This window comes from Balaenoptera acutorostrata, chromosome 13 (genome assembly GCF_949987535.1).
Source record: "Balaenoptera acutorostrata chromosome 13, mBalAcu1.1, whole genome shotgun sequence".
NCBI lineage: Eukaryota > Metazoa > Chordata > Mammalia > Artiodactyla > Balaenopteridae > Balaenoptera > Balaenoptera acutorostrata.
In genome coordinates this window covers 50,209,686-50,232,471 of record NC_080076.1, presented here as the reverse complement: position 1 = coordinate 50,232,471, position 22,786 = coordinate 50,209,686, and the positions used below count along the sequence as shown (strand labels likewise).

The following is a 22,786-nucleotide window of genomic DNA, read 5'->3' as shown; positions in this document are numbered from 1 at the left end:
ACAACTATTGAGCCGACACACTACAACTACTGAGCCCACGTGCCGCAACTACTGAAGCCCCTGCACTCTAGGGCCCATGTGCCGCAACTACTGAGCACACGCGCTGCAACTACTGAAGCCTGTGCACTCTAGAGCCCGTGCTCTGAAACAAGAGAAGCCACTGCAATGAGAAGCCCGCACACAGCAATGAAGACCCAACTCAGCCAAAAATAAATAAAATTAAAAAAAAACAGAAAAATGGTATTTGTGACAATAGTCATTGATATTTCCTAATACAGTACATGATACATCCTAATATTGATAGAATTAACATAGGAGAGCAAGAAGAGGCAGAATAACCACAAAAGCCCAACGTAGACAACTGGACAGACAGACAAGCAAAAGGAACTCTTTTCCCTAAATCCAAATTATAACACTGATCCCCTAAAGTTGGAGTCCCCTCCCTAAGAATTTCGCAGTTGTGCACTGTCAACTCTATAATTTGAGCAAATACTACATATTGGCTGATTCTACGAAATCAAACGGATTCCTTTGTAAAAGCGTTTCTCTTAGTTGTTATGGGGTTGGAGGTTGAGCCAGGGAAAGGCAGAGGAGAAATGAGGGCTCTGGGGGAAAAAAAAAGAAAGAAAAGAAAACCTGAGTAGGCCTGAGGTGGAGAGGTGAACACTAGTCCAGACCTAAAGCACAGAATGGGCTGAAGTCCAGGTGTGGTGACCTCGGGGCAAGTCCATCTTCGTCACGCCCCACCGTCATCCCCAGAGGGCACAACTCACCAACCAGACCTGCACCTCTACTAGGACAGCACCGCTACCACCACCGCATTTAACTTAGCTGCTGATTTATTTGGCTGTATGTGATCCCTGTCGTGTGCTAAGAAATCAACAGAAGAGAACAAACTGCTTCTGCAACATATGCAGGACAGAACTCAATTTAATCTTCAGGGCACTGTCTTAATCGTCTGACCTTCAGAGCAGAGCACAGTGCCAGGCACACAGTAGGTGTGTCACACATATTTAAGGAAACTTTTCTTCCTTATGTGCCATTGGAGGAGCTTTTTATTTCTAACCTTCACAGCTGAAGAATTAGTTTTCATTTTTTCAAATGAGAGTAAAATATTTAGACCCGTTCTGCTCAAGGCTAGGAGGGCAAAGATTATAAATTCACCTTTATTGTTATCACAAAATATTTTTATTCATTTCTACAAATACTTTTGAGCACCTAAACTGTGCCAGGCACTGAGAATAGAGCAGTGAGAAAAGGAAGCAACGTCCCAGGAATGGTCCTTATGCAAAGGGTCCAATGAATAAAAATCATGAAAATATTAACTCTCACTTTTAAAAATAGTCAACCATTAGTTTTTGAGAGGCTACTCTGCATACAGCAAATAAAAGAGAAAACAACCCTAAACCAGTAAGAAAATTTCAACCGCAGGTTGAGACACATTAAATCAGATACACTACTTTATACATCACATTAAGTTGAATATTGTAGAAAAAGACATACATCCTTGAAACATAAATCCCAACCAGAAATGGCAACAGACACTAGAAAGTATACCAAGGTATGGTTAACTTTAAACAGCCTGACCCAATAACGGAATTCATATCGAGGACAAATGAGGGCTCCAAAAGAGAATTCACTCAGTGTCTTTCAACTGCGATCTAATTTACAAACATTTGATTTGTAAAATTTTGATTTGCAGACATTTTTGCCAGGATGGAATCATAGGTTCTTAGGGCAGAAGAGATTCTCAAGATCACCTGACCAGGTATTCCGGTAATGCCTGTCTCATCAAGAAGGACTTCTCATAAATTGGTCTAGGTAAGTTAGACTAACACCCCGTGAGGTGAGGGCAGTAACCAGCAGCCATGCCAGGTGATCTCACTCTCAAATGCTAATCCCACGATCCTTCAGCATCACAAATATGGACTAACAAGTGCCCACCCATGTTGATATTTTCTTTTGATTCCATCAATAATACCTTGGCTGCTTTCTAGTATAGGAGTGGGGAGGAAAGCACAGATTTTCTGACAGATATCCTCAGTGAGGCAGTGTGGGGAAGTGTGTCCCTGAGAGAAAGACCCCAGTCCTCTGAAGGCATGGGAGGACCTTGCCCGGGATGGGAATCAACTGAATAAAGTCTGAAACTATCACATTGTTAGGGTTACACATAACCTAGCAAGTGAGAAGAGGGGGCTTTGTTGACCAGGAAGGAGATTCTGAGCCTGTGAATAAGGAGCACTTCCTGACTCTGGATCGGATTCTGCTACCCATCTCTCTGGACTTCCGTCTCCTCTCCCTGCCTAACGAGCTGAGGTGCTCATATGTGCTGTCCGCCCTGAGCTCTTAAGAAACGATACTAAGACCTGTTCTATACAGGTTACCGTCCTTCCCCTAACATCGGGTTGGCCAAAACGTGCGTTCCGGAAAAACCTGAATGCACGTTTTGGCCAACCCAGTATTTTAATTAGGGAAACTATAAGTCTGATTTAAAAGTGCCCACCTGCACCTGGAAGAGTGGACAAGACCAGTCACGGGTCCGTCTGCGCTGGGCTCATGCAGAGCCTCCTCTGGGATTAGGAGGTCCCCTGCGCTCAGTGTGTGTGGCCCACTCCTCTGCGGGTGGGACCCAACTGGAGAGGGAGTAGACCCCAGTTACTTCAGTCTATTTCAATGATACTCTTGTTGGTTTTAATGTCTGTCTCTCCCACTTGAATGTCAAGTCTATGAGAAATGAGACCTTCTGTCTTGTTCTTTACTGGGCCGTCTGTGACTGGCACATAGTAGGTACTCAATATTTGTTGATGGGACTCCCCTGGCAGTTCAGTGGTTAGGACTCCATGCTTTCGCTGCTGAGGGCCCGGGTTCAATCCCTGGTCGGGGAACTAAGATCCCACAAGCTGCGTGGCGCAGTCAAAAAAAAAAATTAATATTTGTTGAATAAATGGTCAAGTGAGAGCCCTGGGATACGCCCTGAGTTTGCCATTTACTAACTGAACTTCCTGGGGCAGGCTACTTAATCTTTCTAGGGTACAAGATTGTTATGCGATTGGATCGAATCATGTATGCTGAGTATGTATGGTAACAAGTTCCACACATATGTGTTAGCTACTGGATGGATCACGGGGACGAATTCTTCAGGAATGAGATGTGTATCTTTGGTAAAGGCAATGCATTGAAGGCTAATAATCTAATTATAATCTGTACTTCATGATGCAAATGATATTTACTGACTTCATTTCTAAACATGTTGGTATAAACTAAATTAAGACTAAAATGTGAAATATTTGATGATTTATGTCAGTTGAGCAAGTACTTTATTGCCATGTCGGAAAAGAGAGTTAAAAGCATGACATAGTCTCTCTCAAATTAGCACTTTGACACAAAGAGTGCCACTGTTCTATTTAATACATTGCCAGAAAGTTTCATATTCTTTATTGTATCTGGATGAGATCTTTTCTGGTTGTAAAGTGGCCATGAGAATGTTTTTAAAACTATTATTAAAAAAATCCAAAAAACAAAACCTGCAATTTATCATCTGGTCACATGTATTGTTTTTAATGATAAAAGTTTAAAAGATCTCAGTTCCATATTCTATACGATTAAGATATTTTGTTTATTCAAATCAATTTAGAATATACTTTACCGGAATCACGACACTCTAATGAAAATTACAAATAAAAAGAGATCAATTTCTATAAATTTATTGCTTATAATTAAAAGAAATCAAATTGTGTATTTTTTAATGAGATGGATAATTTTATTTAACACTGAAGACATATTGTCAATACTTGTAAGCCATTTCAACTTTTTTCTAAGATCTACTTAAAAGGTAGTCCAAAATTAATCCATTAAACATTTTATATATACTTAAATTATCCTCTTCATGGTATAAAGGAGAGAATAAAAGCTTGCAGATTTAATTTTATTTTTATACTTCAGTGAGTTATACACTGGCTCAAACAGGGATACCTAGAATTTAATACGCATTTTTCTCTTTTATTATTTGCCTTTTCGTTATCGTTATTTTGTTCTTACCATAGATGTGGGTCCTCCAGCTGGTTTCTTTGCATATTTCCATTCTTTCACCTGTGTTTATAAATATTTTGTGGGTTTTTTTTTTTTTGGATCCACGGTCTTAGCTTTAAAAGAGAATATTGAGGATCAGCTGGAAATTGTATACAATCCCTCTACTTTTCCTCTAGCCTGTCAGCAATCTCTAACCAATTGAAAATTTTTTTAAAGCTGTCAGTTATTGAGCACTTACTATGGGCTTTTACCACTCACAACTGGAGTGCAGTCAGCCCTCCATATCCATGGGTTCCACATCCATAGTTTCAACAAACCGCAGATCGAAAATATTGGAAAAATCATTCCAGAAACTTCCAAAAGGCAAAACTTGAATTTGCCATGCACCAGCAATTATTTACGTAACATTTACATTGTATTTATAATAGTATTTGTGTTTATAACTATAACAATACATTGTATTTACAACTACTTACATGGCATTTACGTGGTATTATGATAAGTAACCCAGAGATGATTTAATGTATAAGGGAGGGTGTGTGCAGGTTATATGCAAATACTACACCATTGTACATATGGGACTTGAGCATCTGCAGGGGTCCTGGAACCAATTCTCCAAGGATACCGAGGAACAACTGGATTCCCATTCTTCCCATCTAACAGATGGGAAACTAAGTAACTTGCCCAAGGGTAATTCAGAGTTATTATTCTCTTTAACTTGGTCTACCCTTTGGTAAGTCTAATTAGAACTGATGGAGAATGCTGGGTTTGCTCCAAAGGTCCAGTAGGCTTGGAGGTACCTTGGCTACTTCCCTCCCCTTTACTTTTCTGCTCCTGTGCCTTTTCCCTGTCTCCTTTTTGCTCCCGTGTCACCAAAGTATCCTTGAAACCTTGTGTTATCTGCTGTCACCAGTGAAAAGGGCTACATGTCGGTGGTGGTCACTTCCCAGCGATGTTCCTGCAGGGAGAAGTCGGGTGGCCCCAGGTCAGCAGAGCCCGGGCAGCTCGCCCATGCAGCCTGGGCGGGAGCTGGCGGCCAAGGGCCGCTGCGAGGAAAAGCCTCCGTGGGCAGCCTGTCGTCCTGTGCCAAGAGGTACAGACTTGCCCCATGAAGTGGCTTAGTATCATTAACATCTTCCATTTGGCGGGCACTTCACTGTCATTTTTATTGGTTCTTTTTACTAGCCATACCTGCATCAGAGCTGTGTTCACTTTTTGTTTTAATTAAGTGCTCTGGCTGAAGTGGGAAAGACTGAAGGCCTTGGGGAGCTGGTCTTCAACTGCCAACCAGTCAGGGATCAGACAGAACTGTGCAGCTCCCCTTGGGGGTCAGCCCTCAACCACTGCAGAAAGGGTTCCAGGAGCTTGGCTTCACTGTAAGGAAAGATCCCCCAGTCAGTCTGGCTAGAGCTGTCAGCCACTGACGTCTGGAGCCTGTGCTGGGCCATTCTATTTCACCCTAATCCAGAATGTTTCCTTGGATTGTCCTGAAACACCAAAAGCATGAAAATCACATTAAGCCTCTTTTAGTTTTTAAAAGACACATCCATCCACATGCTTGTGCTTCAGGGTCCTTTTTTTTTCTTTCTTTCTTTAATGCCTAACTGCACTGCTTTTATAACTTCAGCTAGGGAATTCCCTGGCGGTCCAGTGGTTAGGGCTCTGTGCCCTCACTGCCGAGGGTGCGGGTTCAATCCCTGGTCGGGGAACTAGGATCCCACAAGCCAAACAGTGCTGCCAAAGAAACCAACAAAACAAAACTTCAGCTATAAATGACAGCCCCCAAAGTAGCACTGTATAAGAGGCCTGGACCTGGACTTGGAACTTCACTCCTCAGTGGTGAGGTGAACTTGAGAAACTGCCTAACCTCTCTGAGGGTCAGTTTTTCTCATCTGTAGGATGGGTATAATCACAGTTCCTCCCCTCCCCCTTCAGCTTGCTTATACTGTGTGTACAGAGTATCACAGGAGTTATCACACATCGGGGTTTATCTTTCAGGTTACTTGTCTGCCCCCTCCACGAGACTGAGTCCTCCAAGGACAAGGAATTTATCTGTGCCCGCACCATCTATCTAACCCAGTATCTGATACTACAAAGGGCCCTGCAAAGCTTCCTTAGAATGAAGTCACATACAAGAAAGCCGTTTGCAAATCGTTAAGCACTATTCTCATGTACCTTAGTAATTGATTACTCGTTGTATGGTCCCAGACTGGAGATGTGAAAGAAATACTGCTGGGTACCAAAGGAGCCAGGCTTTAGTAATTCAAAGAGCTGGAACTGAAATGTAAACTAGGACACAGTACCAGTTCTGAATTTCTTTGGGTTATTGCATAAATACTCAGTCTTAAAACACGTGGATTAACACAGGGTGAACATTTAGAGGGGCTGATATGGAGAGAGATGTGGCAGCCTACGTTGTGCTGGGCCATCTAAAAGAGTAGTATACTAAGGCCTTCCCAAGAGAGATCAATGTCACAGCAACGAAAAGGCTTACATTTTGACAAGGCAAGATTTTATTTCTTCTGAGTTTTTACATTTTCTCCTCACACACTTCTAAGGCTTAAATGTTTAGTCTTTCAGTTTGGTCGGGCCACCTTCGGTCTCATTTCTTAGAAAGTAATACACACTGTTTACTACCCAGGCTTTACTCGTGAACAGTCATTAGATGGTACAAGACTCTCGTCCTCTCCATTGGGTCTTCTGACTTGCCCCAGGTATTCCCACTGTCGTTTCTCCAGCATCTTCTCTTAACTATTTCTAAGGTATTCTTTACCTCCAAATTCCTGCCCTTGCACACAGTAAGTGCTCAATAAATGAATCCTATTTTCAGAGTTTTTCTGTATAGCAGTCTCCTTCATCTTGACTGTTCTCAGATCATCACTCACATCCCAAGAGGTGGTACTAAAATACATCACTTGAGATAGTAGTTAAATGCTATGAATAGGATCTAGGATTCCATGATCCTCTTCATAAGTTTAAAAACATAAACTTGAGAAACATACCTTGAACTTTACCACCCCACCCGTAAAATAATCCTGAAAATAGTGAAATCACCAGCACTATGAATATCCTACTGTTAATTATAAAAATTCAACGTGTGAATGAACACCACGTTGAGAAGAAAAGAGAATGAAGCTAGCATAATCCGTTTTCTAATATTCTTGTTATACTTTTATTTAGGTCTGTGTGTTTCTGTAGCAACATGCTTTCCACTGTAAAGTAAATATTCTGCCAGTCTTTTTTTTTTCTGGAGTAAAAAACAATGAGATATTTGTTCAAGATGGAAAAAAAATATCTAAAATCTATTTATGTATAATTCTGTCAGAAAAAAAGTCACAAAATAGAAACCAACATTCCAGATGAGCTGGCTTAATGAAATTAATAGAATTATTAATTAAAGCTATAAATAATTAATTAATTTAATTAATATAATTCTCAAACCCACAAACTTATACTACTGGGAATATGGTGGCTGAATACTGATTATTTGAAAAGCAAACTAAATTAGAGGTGACAGATCCCTACATCATCACAGCAATCGTTTCTACTTTATAAGAGTGCTCACTTTGTCAAACTAAGAACAAGTCAGAAGAGGTCATTAACTGGTCAGCAATGCTGCATCACAACACCAACCCAGGGGCTTCCCTGGTGGCGCAGTGGTTGAGAATCTGCCTGCCAATGCAGGGGACACGGGTTCGAGCCCTGGTCTGGGAAGATCCCACATGCCGCGGAGCAACTAGGCCCGTGAGCCACAACTACTGAGCCTGCGCGTCTGGAGCCTGTGCTCGGCAACAAGAGAGACCGCGATAGTGAAAGGCCCGCGCACCGCGATGAAGAGTGGCCCCCGCTTGCCGCAACTAGAGAAAGCCCTCACACAGAAACGAAGACCCAACACAGCCATAAATAAATAATTAAAAAAAAAAAAAAGGAACACCAACCCATTACCCTGATTCTGCAGCCTATTCAAAGCATATATTAGTACACATCAACTTCAAGTAAAACTTCTATTGATTTTATATAGTCTCCAGGACAGAAGTTAAGAATTAGAAAATTAAAAAAAAAAAAGGAATTAGAAAATTATAATCCAATTATGCATTAGGGAAATGCAAACAACATAACAGAAGATCTAGCCAAATACAGGCCCTACTTCTAGAATACTGGAATTAAAATTTATGAAAGTCATTACAAAGAATAATGCTAGTTAAATGCCAGTGAACTATTTTTACTCTTTTTATATGAAATGTACAAATTTCGGAGGGGGGGCGATAGTGGCAGCGGTGCCTCTTACGACCTTATGTAAAACACTTGAACATTCTCACCAATATTGCCATCATCTGTTTAGTACTTCCAGTATATTTTCTCAACGTCTGTTTACTTAAAGTTGTATGGAATGACATAATAAGCAATAAAATCTGAATTATACCCCCCCAAAAAAAAACTTACGTAAGTCATTGCCATAACGACCTTCATAATGTTTTAAAAACCCCAGTATTATGACTGCTCCCCTAATCCCAAACCATTCCAAATAAAATTTACTCTTGTGAAGAGCTGTCAATCACCTTCTAAGCCAACTTTTGTGAATCCCCTGGAGTTTGGGCAGCAATTATGCCCCTCAGAGAGTGCCCCCTACCCCCTCTAGCAATGGGAAGGGTCTGCAGAACAAACTTAGAAGAAGCTGTGGGGCTAAATCTCAAAGAAAAGTAGAGGGGAGAGAAACCAGCTTTGGTATAAAGTATCTGCCTGGATGGGCTGTCTGAGGTGACAGTGAGAGGGAGGGGGCCTGGGTGAGCCACAGTGCCAGGGGCCTCCTGAGATTGCCCATCTCCTAGGAGACCAGAGGGGGTACTACTGGCCCAAGGCAACAGACACCCCAGAAGGAGATGCGGCAGAAAGGTCCCTGCGCAGCACCTGGACGACCTATTCACAAGAGAAACACTGAAGACTGAGACTGGGACTTTATCAGCAAGATCAGCCGTTTTTCATACGTCAAACATTCTGTGCTAAAATAATAAAATGATAGAAAATGTTCATCGAGCACTCCTGTTTTAAGCACTTTTTAAACAGTAATTCATTTAACGCTGATGACCCTAGGAGGTGAGTATGACCACTGTCGCCATCTGACCCAGGAGTAAACTGAAGACCAGGTTGGTTCTGGGCAGAGCTGAGCTTTGGCCCTGGAGTCTACTCTTAACATGTTCTATGTGATGGGGCTTCTCAAAAGAGGCTGATACTGTCCCCAGACTCGTCAGAGGCTGGGACCACACACAGCAAAATGGAAGCATGTTAAGTACTGGAAATATTCTTCTGTGTTCCCAATTTTTTTTTTTTTTTTTTTTTGTATTTTAACAAGTCCGCTCTTCTTAAGTTGCTCCAGGAAAGCACCTCAGGCAGTGATATGAATCTAATGTCATATCATCTTCTCTTTAATGGATTCTTTTATTTGAACAGTTAAGAATTTTGGAGTCAACAGACCACGGATTTAAAAGCAGACTCTGAAATCTGACAGTTCTGGACTCAAATCCCAGCATAGTCACTAACCAGTTGCTGGACCTTCCGTAAATTAAGTCAACATCTATTCACAGACTCTTCCTTTGTAAAATGGAAATAATAACCATAATTCCTGGAAGGACTGTGTGAGGATTAAAGGAGACCACGTAGCCCACTGTTCCCGAGCGATGCAGAGGCTGCCGGTCGGGGGACCACTTTAAAGCCCTCTGTTCGTCTTGGCTATTATTCATGATGACATTCCACTTCCTAACTACAGAGTCAGTTAGAGGCTGGGACAGTTGACGTGAGACTCTTCGAGGAGGGAATCGCGTTTGTCTCTGGACTGCAGCCCAGCGAAATGGCAGCCTCGGGGCCGCACGCTCCCTCCCTTCACTCCTGCGTGGATCTGGTCCAAATGTCCATTCCCTGACCCAGAACAGCGAAGAAGCCAGGATGGTGAAACGGTTCACCTGTGTTAAGTTCCTTAAAAACCACATGGCAGGGCCTTCCCTGGCGGTCCAATGGTTAAGACCACGCTTCCAATGCAGGGGCCGCAGGTTCGATCCCTGGTTGGGGAATTAAGATCCTGCCTGCCGCGCCGCAGCCAAAAAAACCCCAAAACCAAAAACTACATGGCAAAAGCCACAGCAAGTTTAGGTATCAAAACTAATCCACAAGCTTAAGAAACGTGGTGGAAAGAGCCCTTATGGGACCCGGTGATAAAAATAACAGTTCCCTTTGTCTTGTGTTAAGAGAGGAAGGATGGGGACTGAGCGGTGAGACCGTGGACTGAACCGGGTGAGTTACCCTGGACTGGGGACATGTAGTTAAAACTAGAAATCGATAATTACAAGCTTCCAAACTAGTCTTGACATTCGGTAACCCAATTATCACAAGGGAAGCAACACTTATCTCTGTCATTCTCCGGCATTCCTTTCCGAATTCCTCTTTCTTCCCAGAAGCCTACAGCCTAAGATCTCTTAAATCTGTCAGCCCTTTGTAGGTAGCACATTTTTGCCTCCTTCCTTACAGACCGGATCAAACCGCCCATCTGCCAGGGTTCACTGCCAGGTGATCAGGGGAAAGCAGTAATTCAGGGTGTGAAGGAGTCTAGACACTCCCAGGAAAGGCTTGCATTACAAAGATGAGTTTCAAATGTCTATACTCGGGTGGAGATGGGGCTGGTGATGGGGGAAGAATTGAGTGGCCCTGGATGGCGCCCGGGGCTTCCCTCCAAGGCCTCCCCAGGTTCCTGCAGTTTCCCAGGGGTCCAGAAATGGACTCGACATAGGAGACCCTTACTGCCCCCCATCCCCGCTCCTTTATGCCTGTGGGACTTCCCTGTACTCCCCCTGCCCCCTCCCCACCGCTCCCCGCCCCCTCCCGCCCCCACCCAGCCCCATATTAAAAACAACCAAACTAACTACCTGGAGGGCCCACAAGAGCTGAACTGTTTCCAGTTGCTAAACACAAATCACAAATCTCAGAAAGTAGTGGGTTTCCAGAAAAAAGGAAGTTCCCACTGGGGTTTGCAAAGCTGCCCAAGAGCAAACTGCTGTGACGAAAACTACAATTAAAGCTCAGACACTCTGGCCTTCCAATACTGGAAGATGGTTCCCACTTCCATTTGTTTTGAAAATTCTGTGACCCAAGACGCGGACAAATTTAGGATATGATATGAATAAAAAAAAAAAAATCAGTCACTAAGGAAAGTTTGCTGTCAGATATAAATGGATCCTTTTTTTAAGGAAAAAAAGGCTCCGTCAGATTGTTATAGCATAAGCTGAAAGGAAGAAAGTCTAACAGTAAAGAAAAAAAGTGTTGAACAGAATTACTGAAAACCTAAAACACGTCTAATTAGGTTGGGCCTCCGGTAGTCTGACAGGATGCGCTGGGGTCCAGTGTCTAGTTCACAGCCATGGGCGCTAGGTAATATCCCCTCACATGCAGGTTCAATCTCAGCCCATAGCTGATATTAGCGAGGTATCTTGAATGGCTTAAATGCCCATTTATTTCTAGACCATATAGAAGCTCAGTCTCTGTTATAAAGACGACACCATTCAGAGACCATCCTCTCTTGAAAGAGAAGAGAAGGCAAAGAGAAACTTTCACAGATCTGGAAACCCAAAGGGCCTAAAACTTTACAAGTTCATCTGTTTCCCTTGTGATGTTCATGCATCAAGCAGAGAATCACTTCAGCTTGGAAGCCCGTCCCCTGCAAACCCTGACCGAGGGCGAAAACTGAATCCTGCTCCTCTCGGCAGTACTTAGCAGGTAGCAAGAGGTTCAGGTAACAGTGTTTGAGCTGAGGGACTTCCCTGGCAGTCCAGTGGTTAAGACTCCTTGCTCCCACTGCAGGGGGCACGGTTGGATCCCTGGTCAGGGAACTAAGATCCTGCATGCCCTGCAGTGCGGCCAAGAAAAACAACAACAAAATACAATGGTTGAGTTGAATTCAGCTTCTTTAGAATATCACTAGTGTTAAATAAAAATGTTTACCAGCACAAGGTTTCAAATTCTAAAGCTCCATTTTCTTTCATTTTCATTTATCAAAGTCAATCAATCTCCCTTTTTGGACCAATTAATTCCCACTACCTATCCCCTATCTAAATTCTCCAAAGAAGTCTTTCAAATGGCATCCTGACTAACTGGTACAATGCAGTGAATGATCAATCAAGAGAAGTAAAATAGGTTCTAGATTACTAGTTTATGTCTGGTCCTAAGATTTTCAACATACGTAACCACAAAGCAACTCCTATATCGATTCTGCTTTTGAAATGGCAGTGGAGATACCAAAAGATAACTTGAAAGTGAACTTTTTATTAAATCACTGAAGTGGAGCTTTGGCCTAAATCAAGGTGAAAACCTAAGAGGTCTCACATACAACTCACAGTCCTATTTGAAGAAGGGGATCTTCTTGCTTGAAATCCATCTACAATGACGAGAGGATGGCCTTTTAGGTGACATTTGTTAGGGGAACCAGATTTTAAATCAGGGTTTACGTTCGAGATGAATGGCATCCACTTTCTCTTTCGGCGGCAAATACTTCTTTTTCTATTTCCTGGATCAGATATGATAGATAGTGAGCTGACATATATGTAGGTTCATATCAATTTAAAATAATACACCTGAGTACTCACTGCAATATGAATATGCAAGAGTAAAACTACAGATTTCTTTCCCAAGTGACTGTTGCACTGAGTGCGTCACCTTTTAACCTTCTTTATTTTAATCTCGTTTTAATATTTAATGAGGCCAAAGTCTTGCCAATGAGACCACTTGCCAAGTGGAAAATGATTAGTTTATAAAGATTCCTGGTACCAAAGCCAAAATAGTGGGCTATGTGGTCTCCTTTAATCCTCACCAAATCCTGGTACCAAAGCCAAAATAGTAGGTGCTCAGTAATTGTTTCCTGAATGAATGAAAAAAGTTCCACACTTATGTTAATGCCATTTAGTTTCTTCACCAATTTGAACTTTCTGTAAAGGAGAGCAAACATTCCTGCATCAGAAAAAATAATACAGCCACAAAATATTATTAAAAATCAGGAAAATACCCATTTTAAACAAGGTGGTTAATCCTAATTGCTCCAGATAACCTATAATTGCCATAGCTGTTAAACACACTCTCCTGTCACGTTTACAGAAGTTTGATTCCATCTTTAAGAAAAAAAAAAGTGTATCCCTCCCGCCTAGTCTCCAAATTCAAAATAAGATTTTGGTGATAATTTCAATAATACATAAAATGCATGTTTTTTCTAGTAAGTAGATAGAATGAATATTCCTTCTCCCTTCCCACATGACAGCACCTGAATGAAGACTGGTTTCCCAAGAGCTATCAGTATCTGCCTTCTTCAAAGGCAAGGTCATGAACCACTGGGTGTGCCTCACAGGGAAGCTGCTCTAATTTCCAGCCTGGAGACTCTAAGGACCGACTCTGGCCCCTAGTGAAGTCGATGAAACAGAAACACTGGACGTGCACCACCAACCCCAGGATCTCTCCACTAATAGATTTCCTACTTACAGAATTCTTTAAAAGTATTTCTGGAAGTAATCTGGGTTAGGGTCAAGTAGCTCCAACTGAAGGCACCTTTGTCACAAGCTTACGAATGCTGCCAAGTATATTTTAGGGAGCTAATTTTCACATTTTTGTTTGGTACCGAGAAAGGTACAGTCCATAAAAACTTTAGCAACAAAACTATGATATTTAGAATCTAAACTCCTACTAGGATTCTTTTTTCTGTAAATGATAAAGACTAAAGTTGCAGATCTCTATCATCCCATCTAGGCTGAAGTACTGTTGACTGAGGCAGGAAAAATGCTGCATTTTCATGCAAAGAGAACAGCTATGAAGAGGTAGGATACGGGACTCGCTAAGCCTTTACATATGAACCACGTTATCTCCACCTGGGAGCTAGATGTTGTACTAGTAACTGGATCATCTTAAATCACAACAGCCTTGGGTGGGGAGGGGAGGGAACTAAAACCATCCCTTACTTTGAATACAGACCTTCGAGAGAATTCATGAGTGAACCAGTTAAGGTCACCATCACAACCACCAAGCCCTCCACCCACTCCAAAACCAACTAACACCAGGCACTTCACATGAGTAAAAAAATCACAAATTCCATAATCTTCATTAATCCTTGAGTGCATTCATTTTTCAACCAGTCCCATAAGTGATACACTTATGAACACCCTCAAGAAGTAAAAACTGTAAATGCATTTATAGTAATAGGCTCTTCATTTTTTTGAGAAACTTGCAATGTTAGAAAAGAATCAAACATCAGGGTGGGACTGTGGCATCAAGTGGTCCTTAGTGGAATTCTGTGCCACTCCACTTGACGAAGGTCTAGCCTGTATTAAGGTTAGACAGCCTATGTTTATAATTAAGTGCTAATGACCAAAGTTCGAGGTACACAGGGCATTTCCTGGGGATTAATGACCAGCCAAAGGAGTTGCCGACCTAAAGCAAAGCCTCCCGGCCAGTAACCCCAGCCAGTCATTAATCCCCAGGAAATGCCCTGAACCTCAACAGTGATTTTAGTAAATACAGGAGGAAAAAGTTTAATATCAGCTTTGTACTTAAACTAAACACCTGTTTCATACTTAGAATGCTCAGACTTCATAAAGTGAGTTCTACAGGAGTTACCAAAGAGTTCCCTTAAACTTCTTAATGCTGATAAAAAAATTGTCCACTCTAACATTAGTGAAAGCAAAGAGAGCAACTTTTTGTAGTGTTTTAACTGCAAGAGACTTAGCTAAGATACTGTTTGAGAGGCATAATGATAACATAACCAACATATGGACCCTCAAATCTACATTTAACCTGGGAGTTACCTGACAATCACTCAAGAATAAAAGAATCAGTGTTCAGGTTTACAGAAATGATTGATCTCACTCAGTTAAAATGAAAGACTGTGACAGTGACTGCAATTCTTAGAACAAAACCAAACCAACTAAACAAACCCCCCTAATCTTTCGTGGATCTTAAGTCATTATTCTATGTGACACTGGTGTCAAGAAACCAGTAGACAAATGCCAGGGGACAAACTGCTTCATTGTTAAATTCAAGCAGATAGATACTTTAATAAACTCTCTTAGGCTTTTAACTCTTAATTAATCAGTTGCTACTTGAAACCAGGGCATTTTAAGGGTTTTTACTTTAACAGAAGAATGTGATCATTTATTTCTGCTTTCAAAGAAAAAGCAAACCCAAATTCTCCAAAGAGGAGAAATAACTCTCCTCTCCATCCTTACAACTCCCTACAACCACCTCCTGGTCTGTCAGAAACTACTGTGCACACTACAAGTACAGAAAGACACATAGCCTCCGGGTCTCGTGTATTTTAGAGAACTTTGGTGTTTATAGTACCTTTCACAGCCCCTTTCTCGGTTGGCCTTGAGGCTTGCTGATTAGCAAGCAAACGTTTGAAAGGGTCAGTGTGTCCAGAACTGGAATTTCCACTTAGGAAAAAGCACAGAGGTACCTGACATCTGTTCCTTGAAAGGCCTGCACTTCACCTCCAAACTTAGAGCTGAAATTCCTACTTCTGCTTGATGGCAGGGAGGGCAAAGCTGTAAAACCCCCAGTGGCTACTCCTGCCTGGAGAACAGAGCAGAGCCCCCAAGGACCTCTGCTTTCTGGCTGCTACAGCACAGTACCCAAAAGATGAATCTAGTTTTAATAATATGAATATATTCCTCCAGGAAAAATAATAAGACAAGCATCCAATTGAATCCCCAATCTCTACCCAGAATTCTAAGTGCTTAGAAATAAATAATTTTTGTGTAAAAACAGTTTCCTTATCTTTGTTGAGGATATTGAAGTCCAGAGAGGTGAACTGACTTGCCCAAGGTGGCTCAGCTTCTGGGCTAGCACTCTTACTTTGGTGTTCTTTCCACCCTACTGTGTTGTTATCTCAGTAGTCTATCTTCCCACCACTTATCTGCCCCCTAGACAGAGAGCTCCATGGTGCTAGGAAAGACAGCAATGTTTCAGTGCCCACTCTGCTGGGCACCATGGGGCACGCTCCAGTTGGGAGCCTGGCTGGCAGTGGAGATACTACCTTTCCATAACTTTAACAAGTGACTTTAGTTTATGAAAACTACATCCCAAACGTTGCTTGACATTCAACTACACCTTCCGGTATAAACTGGCACTCAACTGCGTCTCTCCAAAACCCGCCCCTTTACAGTAAGTAGGATTGGCATGTTTTCTTTTTTAATAATTTATAACTTTTTCTACCTTCATAAGTTAGGGCGAATATGTAATACAGTATTTTAATGGTTACTTTATTCAAAGATATTTTAAGTAACTGCTTCATTTATATGCACAGTATTCCTGCACTCTTTGCCTTATAAACGCAGGCATTCGGTGGAGAGAGGCTGCGGGGGTTGAGCTGACCCTTTTGTTCTGCGAACTTTGACGTTTTCAGCGTTACTGCGCAGCAGGGATTGTTAGGTAGCTTGCCCTCTCACAGCCTTTAAGGTTAGGTGTAAACTGTCCTGAAAAGCATCAAGAGAGTTAAGCTTCTAAGGGTGAAATCAAATCCGACTCAGCATATTTGCTACTTTGAAAAACTTCCCCCCCAACCCAGACCTGCGTTAGCACAAGTTAGTCTCGAAGTGGTACCAGAGAAACATTTCATGCATAGAGTTTGGTTTGGTTACCTGGGTGGGGGAAACAATAGCAGGTGAAACTACTGTGGGAGAATTGGTGCTTCTGTGCCCATTGGCTTCTGGAAGAAGAGGCAGGGGGTCGTGTTTCACGGAAACCACCACCACCGCATCCACAGGCTCCGAGGAGGGGCGGATACAAAGTCTTTTAGGGGAAGAGGGGCCGCAGATTTCCCCCGACCCGAACACGGACTCGTACAGGGCGCGCTTGGGCGCAGCCTCCGATTTCACGTCGGGCCCGACCTGGCTGTCTCTGGGGAGGATATAGGTGTTCCCCAGCGAGGGCGGCTGGGGGCGGTGGTGGTGAGAGGGATGGGTGGGGGGATGGGGGGAGTTGTGGCGAGCCGCCCCGTTCAGAGCCTCGGCGTAGCAGCCCTGCGGGGCGGGCGAGCCCAGTTTGGTGCCGATGCCCGCGATGCTGTTGAGCGTGGCGATGGAGACGGCGCCGATGCAGTGGTTGGTGTAGGTCTTGGAGAGCTTGGCCGCCTTGGAGAGCATCTGCATCCTGGTGCCCAGCAAGTTCTTGCCGATGGCTTTGTTCTCGTACCAGGTCACATCGCCCTCGCTGCAGTGGTCCCGGGGCCGCTGGAAGAACGCCTTGCAGAGGGGGTTGCGCTTCGACAGGTACTTGACGAAGCTGGCGTAGGGGCAGAACTCGGTGCCCGTCTCGTACATGCGCGGCAAGTTCTCCTCGTCGCTGCTCTCGGCGCGCTTCTTGCTCCACGACGACGAGCGCGACTTGTGGTAGGGCCCGAGGGACTTGAAGTAGACGAACTTGCGGCCGTCCTCGTCCATGGCCAGCCCGAAGGAGTCCTCCTCCAGCTCGCGCTGGTTCTCGCGGCCGCGCGTGCAGAAGTACATGCACGTCTCGAACCAGACCTTGTTGAGCAGCCCGAAGGGCGTGTTGGTGCTGAAGACGCTGGAGGTGTAGAGCTTGCGCAGGTCGGCCCGCGTGATGGCTTGTTTCTGCACCACCGGCCCGGCGCCCTGCTCCTCGAGCTTGCGGATGACCGCGGCCAGCGTCAGGTTAGCGCTGCGCAGCTCCGGGTCCTTGGTGAGGTCGAGCGTGCGGCAGTACGGGGGCTCGTTGAGGTAGCGGTTGAGGGAGCTGCGGATGCTGATGAGCGACGACTTGCTGTAGAGCTGGCCGCTCTTGGAGCGGGCCTCGGCGTAGAAGGAGCGCAGCACGCGGCACAGCGCCCCCTTGTCCATGGTCTCGAAGTCCGGGCTCTGCGCCTTCTCGCTCAGGTACTCCCGGAAGATGCGCACGGCGTAGCGGGTGGCCAGCCGGGTGTTCTCGCTCAGCCGGGCCCGCTCGGGGCGCTGCAGCACGTCGGGGTCCAGCTCGGCGCCGTCCCCAGGCGGCCCGCCGCGGGCCCGGGGCGCCAGCAGCCGCGGCGGCGCCTCGGGCTCCAGCGCGGCGCTCTGGTCCATATTGATCATATGGACCGGCTCCGGCTCCAGCTCCTCCCCGGCCGAGTCCTCGGGCTCCAGGGGCTCGTCCCAGTCCAGACCCATCTCTTCCTCCTCCTCTTCCTCCTCCTCCTCCTCCTCCAGCCCCCCACCTCCGTCCTCCTCCTCGTCCCCCGTTATCTGCACCTCCTGGATCTCGTCTTCCTCCTCCTCTTCCTCCTCCTCCTCGCCCGCGCTGCAGTAGTGCGGGCGGCCGTGGCGGCGGCCTCGGCCCCCCGCACCGCGCTCGCCCTCGCCCCGCTCCCCATTGTTCTCGGCGGCGGCGGCGGCGGCGCTGGCGCTGCCGCCCGCGCTGGTGTTACAGTCCCCGCTGCCAGGCATTCTCGCCATATTGCCGTCTCTCTGCCAGTCCTCGGGCAGGGCGCATGCGCTATATTGGACCGCAGCGCTGAGAGCTTTTGTGTTTAATGACCTTCAGCTACCGGGAGGCAAAGCCGGGCTCTTAAAGGAGCCGCGCTCCAATTGTCAGTTCGGAGCGCTGCTCCGGAGGGGCAGCGGCGCGCAGGGGATGGAGGGGTAGGGAGGCGGGGGTAAATTAGACAGGGAGAGCGTAAGGACCGAGGCTGGCTGGACCCTCTTCCTCCCCCACCTCTCTCCCCACTCCGAAGAAAACTTTGAAGGGAAAAAAAGGAAGGGGAGGGAGAGCTGTCGGTGGGGGTGAAACACTGCCAACTTACCCTCTGGCGGAGTGGCGCGCGGGCCCGGGCGAGAGAGAGAGGGAGGGCCGGCGGGAGGGAGGGGCGGTCTCGCTTCTCTAAGTAATGCCCGAGGAGCAGTGCCCCTTCCACCGCCCCCTCATTGCCCCCCGGAGCCGGGGGTTCCGGGAGGCGGCAGCACCCGGTGGGCCGCGGATGCTACTTCGAGAAGCCCGTGTCTGGGGCCGCCCGGAGCGGAGCGGAGCAGGCAGGTTAATGAGTAGGGTGGAGGAGGCACGGCGGGGCCCCGCACCCTCTCTGCGCCCGCGGCCAGGGCGCAGCGGGCGAGGCTTGGGAGCGGGATGGGGCTGCCGGCAGCGGCGACTCCCCCACCTACTTGCTGGGGGCGAGGCGCGGGGGCCTGCGGCCAGCCGCAAGGCTCCCAGCTCCCTTTCCGACTCTTGCAAAGGAGCAAAACACGCCCCACGTCAGCCTCATCCCTTTCGACTTTTCCAACAGCCACTTTTAAGCTGTCATTAAAGACCGGGGGCGCTCCCCGTAGGTCTGGGGCAAGTCCGCGCCGGTCCAGCCAGCCTGGGGAAGGAGCGAGGAAGAAAAACTGGGAGGGGCGGGTGGGAGGGGAGACGCGGGAAGAGGCGCTGGGGACCCCAGGGAACCCTCCCCACCCGCCCAGGCCACCGCCCTCCTGCCTCGGAGCAAACTGACACAACTCCCTCCGGCGAGGCGCTCCACCTAGTTGGAGCGAGCAATGCCGGTCCCTAAGATCCGTCGGGCAGGAGGGCGGAAAAAGTGAACTTGGGTCTCGGCCGCCCCCGCCGCCGCCACAATTCCGGCAATTGGGATCCGGAGCGTGCTCTAGTTCCAAGTTTGCCAAATGCCGTTCGTTTGCCCTCAGGGCTGCGCTGCCTTCGGCGCGCGGGGGCGGGCACCTCCGAAACTGGAAAGGCGGCCAAAGAGTTCGCCCGGGTCCCGCTTTCCCATCGGAGACACTGTCCCACTTCCAGCCAAAGGCCCGCCCCCGGCGCGCCCAGGCTCCGGGCACGTCTTCGTCACCGCCTCCAGGTCTCCAGGCCCGGGGGCAGCGCCCCCAGAGCCTCCGGAGGCCTCGACTGATTTCTTTGGACGCACAGCCACGGCCACCTACGAATTTCGCCCTGTATTCTAACTTTCTCCTCCTCGGGCAGCCTGAGTGTCCCCCCGGCGCGCTAGTCAACTCCGAGTCCCAGGGGCTAGGGGAACCTACGGAGTCAGGTACCAGCGGCGCGCGGCCCAAGCCGGCCAGCCTGTGAGGCTGCCTCGCCAGCTCCTCGAGGGCGTCCTCGGATTTCCTTCCGAGTCTGAATTCTCAGCAGTTCCGCTGTGAGAGTCTTGTCAATTGCCGGTCCCCCGAGGACCCCCTCTCCCCGGGGCCCTCTGTCTTGCTTTCAGGGCAGTTTATAATTTTGCGCATCAAAAGTAACCCATCTGTCTATTTGTAAGAAGGAAGGGAGGAAGGAAGGAAGGAAGGAAGGAAGGAAGGAAGGGCGGGAGGGAGGAAGGAAGGAAGGAAGGAAGGAAGGGAGGAAGGAAGGGAAGAAGACTAGGTCTCTGGGCCGCCTGGGCGTCTAAGTGGGAGTTGACTGTCTCCCCAGCGATGAGTCCTCGCTCTCCCTGTTCCTCCTCGGCCCTGGACGCTGCCGAGCTTTGGGGAAACCGCGCCAGGTGTGAACAAGTTAGAGCAAGTCCCTGCATCGCGGGCCCTCTCCCGCTCTTCGGGGAAAACACACACACACACACACACACACACACACGCTCTCATCCGCAGAGAACCGTCTCGGGACGCGAGGAATCCGGAGGTGGCATTCCTCGGGAATCGTCCCGGAGGTGCGGCCCGCTTTGTTCAAAATACATTGTGCCCCGGAAATGTGTAGAAAGGAGCCCAAGGCAGTAGGCAGCTAAGTTAGTCCCACACGCGGGCCCGCGCACACGAGTTGGCACACACCAGTAGCACCGGCTACTTCCGGAAGCCTCTTTGTGCCGGGGTGTTGCCAGGTTTTTGGGCCGCCGGAACTCTCCGGCGGGGCATTTCAGTGGTTCTGAGAATTCAGGTGGGCGCCCGGCAAGTTACCTACCAGGGGCTGCTCCCCGGCGGCCCTCACCGCCAACGCAGTGAACCTAGGGGCCGCGATGGCTCGGGGCTGCGCTCCCGGCTTGGCCTGGGGACTCGGACCCACATTCCAGTCCAGGAGCGGAGCCGCTTCCCAGGTCTCCCCACTTCTGCGGGCGGCGGGGGTTCCCCGCTCCCTCCTCCCCGGTTCCCCTCCCTGCTGGGCGAGCTGCTTTGAATTGCTTGCAATTTGCCGAAGGCAGTATGCTGGGTTGGACGCTCCGGGAAACAAAGCAACCAAAAACAGCTCCCAGTTGACGTCAACTTATTTCCAGGAAAGAAAATGGTTTTGTGCTCCCCCCCTTCCCCCTCAGGGCAGGTCTCTACTGGCAAAAGCCAGGGGGCGGGGTTGGGGAAAAGCAGAACCAAAAAACCCCAAGCACAAATAACTTTTTAACGGAGTTGGAAAAACAGCAGCTTCAGAGGCTGCCTGGATATTTTGCAAACAACGGGCAGGACCCCCGCTAATATTAGATACGAAAAAACGCACCTTGGAAAGTACGCCTTGACTGATTATCAGGCGACTGTGAATCTGCTTCGTGGCACCAGCTCCTGAAACGCTACCAGAATTCTTTCCCCGTAATGATACTTCATCAAATATTGGAAAAGACCTCTTCAAGTTAGTACCTACACTATTTACCAGGAAGAACACCCAGGGAAACCAAGCAATTATAAACCTGTTCACCGCCCCCCCCCAAACACACACACACACCAACGCTCCCCACCCAAATGTTGCTTAATTTTTAAAACCCAATAACACAGAATTACAGTTGAGTTCATACAGGAGTTCAATTCCAGCTTTAATAAATGGTTCCTTAAAAACATCCTGTGGTTCCACGCAATTCCAAACTGACAGAATCAAAAGAGCTTTCTTCTAATTATTTTGGTAGACAGGCAATATTGGTTATCTTCTGCCTATCAGCCCAGCCTCGATTCCTCCACTTTGATTTCGCCCTATCATGAAATCCCTTTAGCTCGCCACTTGAAACTGACAGCTGTCCCTCACTCCTTTGCAAGGACAGTTATTTCTTGTGTAGAACAGCTTCTGCACATATAAAACACATATCTTCTTTATATAAAAACGATCCCAGTACTGTGTGGCACACTGATTGCAATGATGTAAGTGTCAGAGAACTCTTTACTGTAAGCGACCCTAAGAGGTTTGCAACTTCAACAAGATGCTCCACATTTGTTGTCTCTTTCATTATCATTATAAAGTACCATCCGTGCTTCTCCATTTCTAAGATTACTTGAAAGTAGTGACATGGTTATTTTGGAAGGAAAAACTGCAAATGTTTTTTCCTCATTTTATAACCCCCCTACTTACTCCCATTCAGTTCACACTTTATGAAAGGTTACGCCATAAAGAAACAGATTCACCTCTTCCTCCTCTTTGATTGCAGCCTTCTGACCTCATCTGTTATGTAATTGATGTAGTTGCTTTTGATGTTTCCTCTCCTAAACCGATATACCTGTGTAGTTTAGGCTGGTGCTGGGGACACAGTGAACACTCCAGTTGTTTTTCATGAATGAATGCATGAACAGGATCTGTGTTTAGTTAACCCCTATTTTAAGGAAGAAACATGTGGAGGAAAAATCGGAAATATCATGCATCTGAACTTCTATATTAAAAAAATTTCGTAGGATGAAAAGTAACCATAAGGCAACATTACTGTTTGCAATAATGTTTACAAGTTAAAATGAGTGTAATGCCCGCTTTGGTTTAATATTTTCCTGCCATTAGTTCCCTCTCTATAGGACCACATTATAGGAAGTTATTGGAGGAGAAAGGGACCAGGGAAGGGAGGTAGCTATGT

General features: G+C 46.6%; 1 protein-coding gene across 3 annotated transcripts in view; it reads right to left on the bottom strand.

Annotated features, from left to right (window-relative positions):
• KCTD1 (potassium channel tetramerization domain containing 1) overlaps positions 1-22,786 on the bottom strand; it is a 182,983-nt gene that overhangs the window by 72,917 nt on the left and 87,280 nt on the right. The window contains exon 1 of one of the 3 annotated variants that reach the window (XM_007197575.2): positions 18,845-19,418. The exons of 1 other annotated variant lie outside the window; for it this stretch is intronic. Coding sequence is in view for 1 of the 2 variants with exons in the window: in XM_057526800.1 (XP_057382783.1) it covers positions 16,689-18,497 (1,809 nt within the window). In the remaining variant the exon portion in view is untranslated. One more of the 3 variants, XM_057526800.1, reaches the window with a different exon arrangement.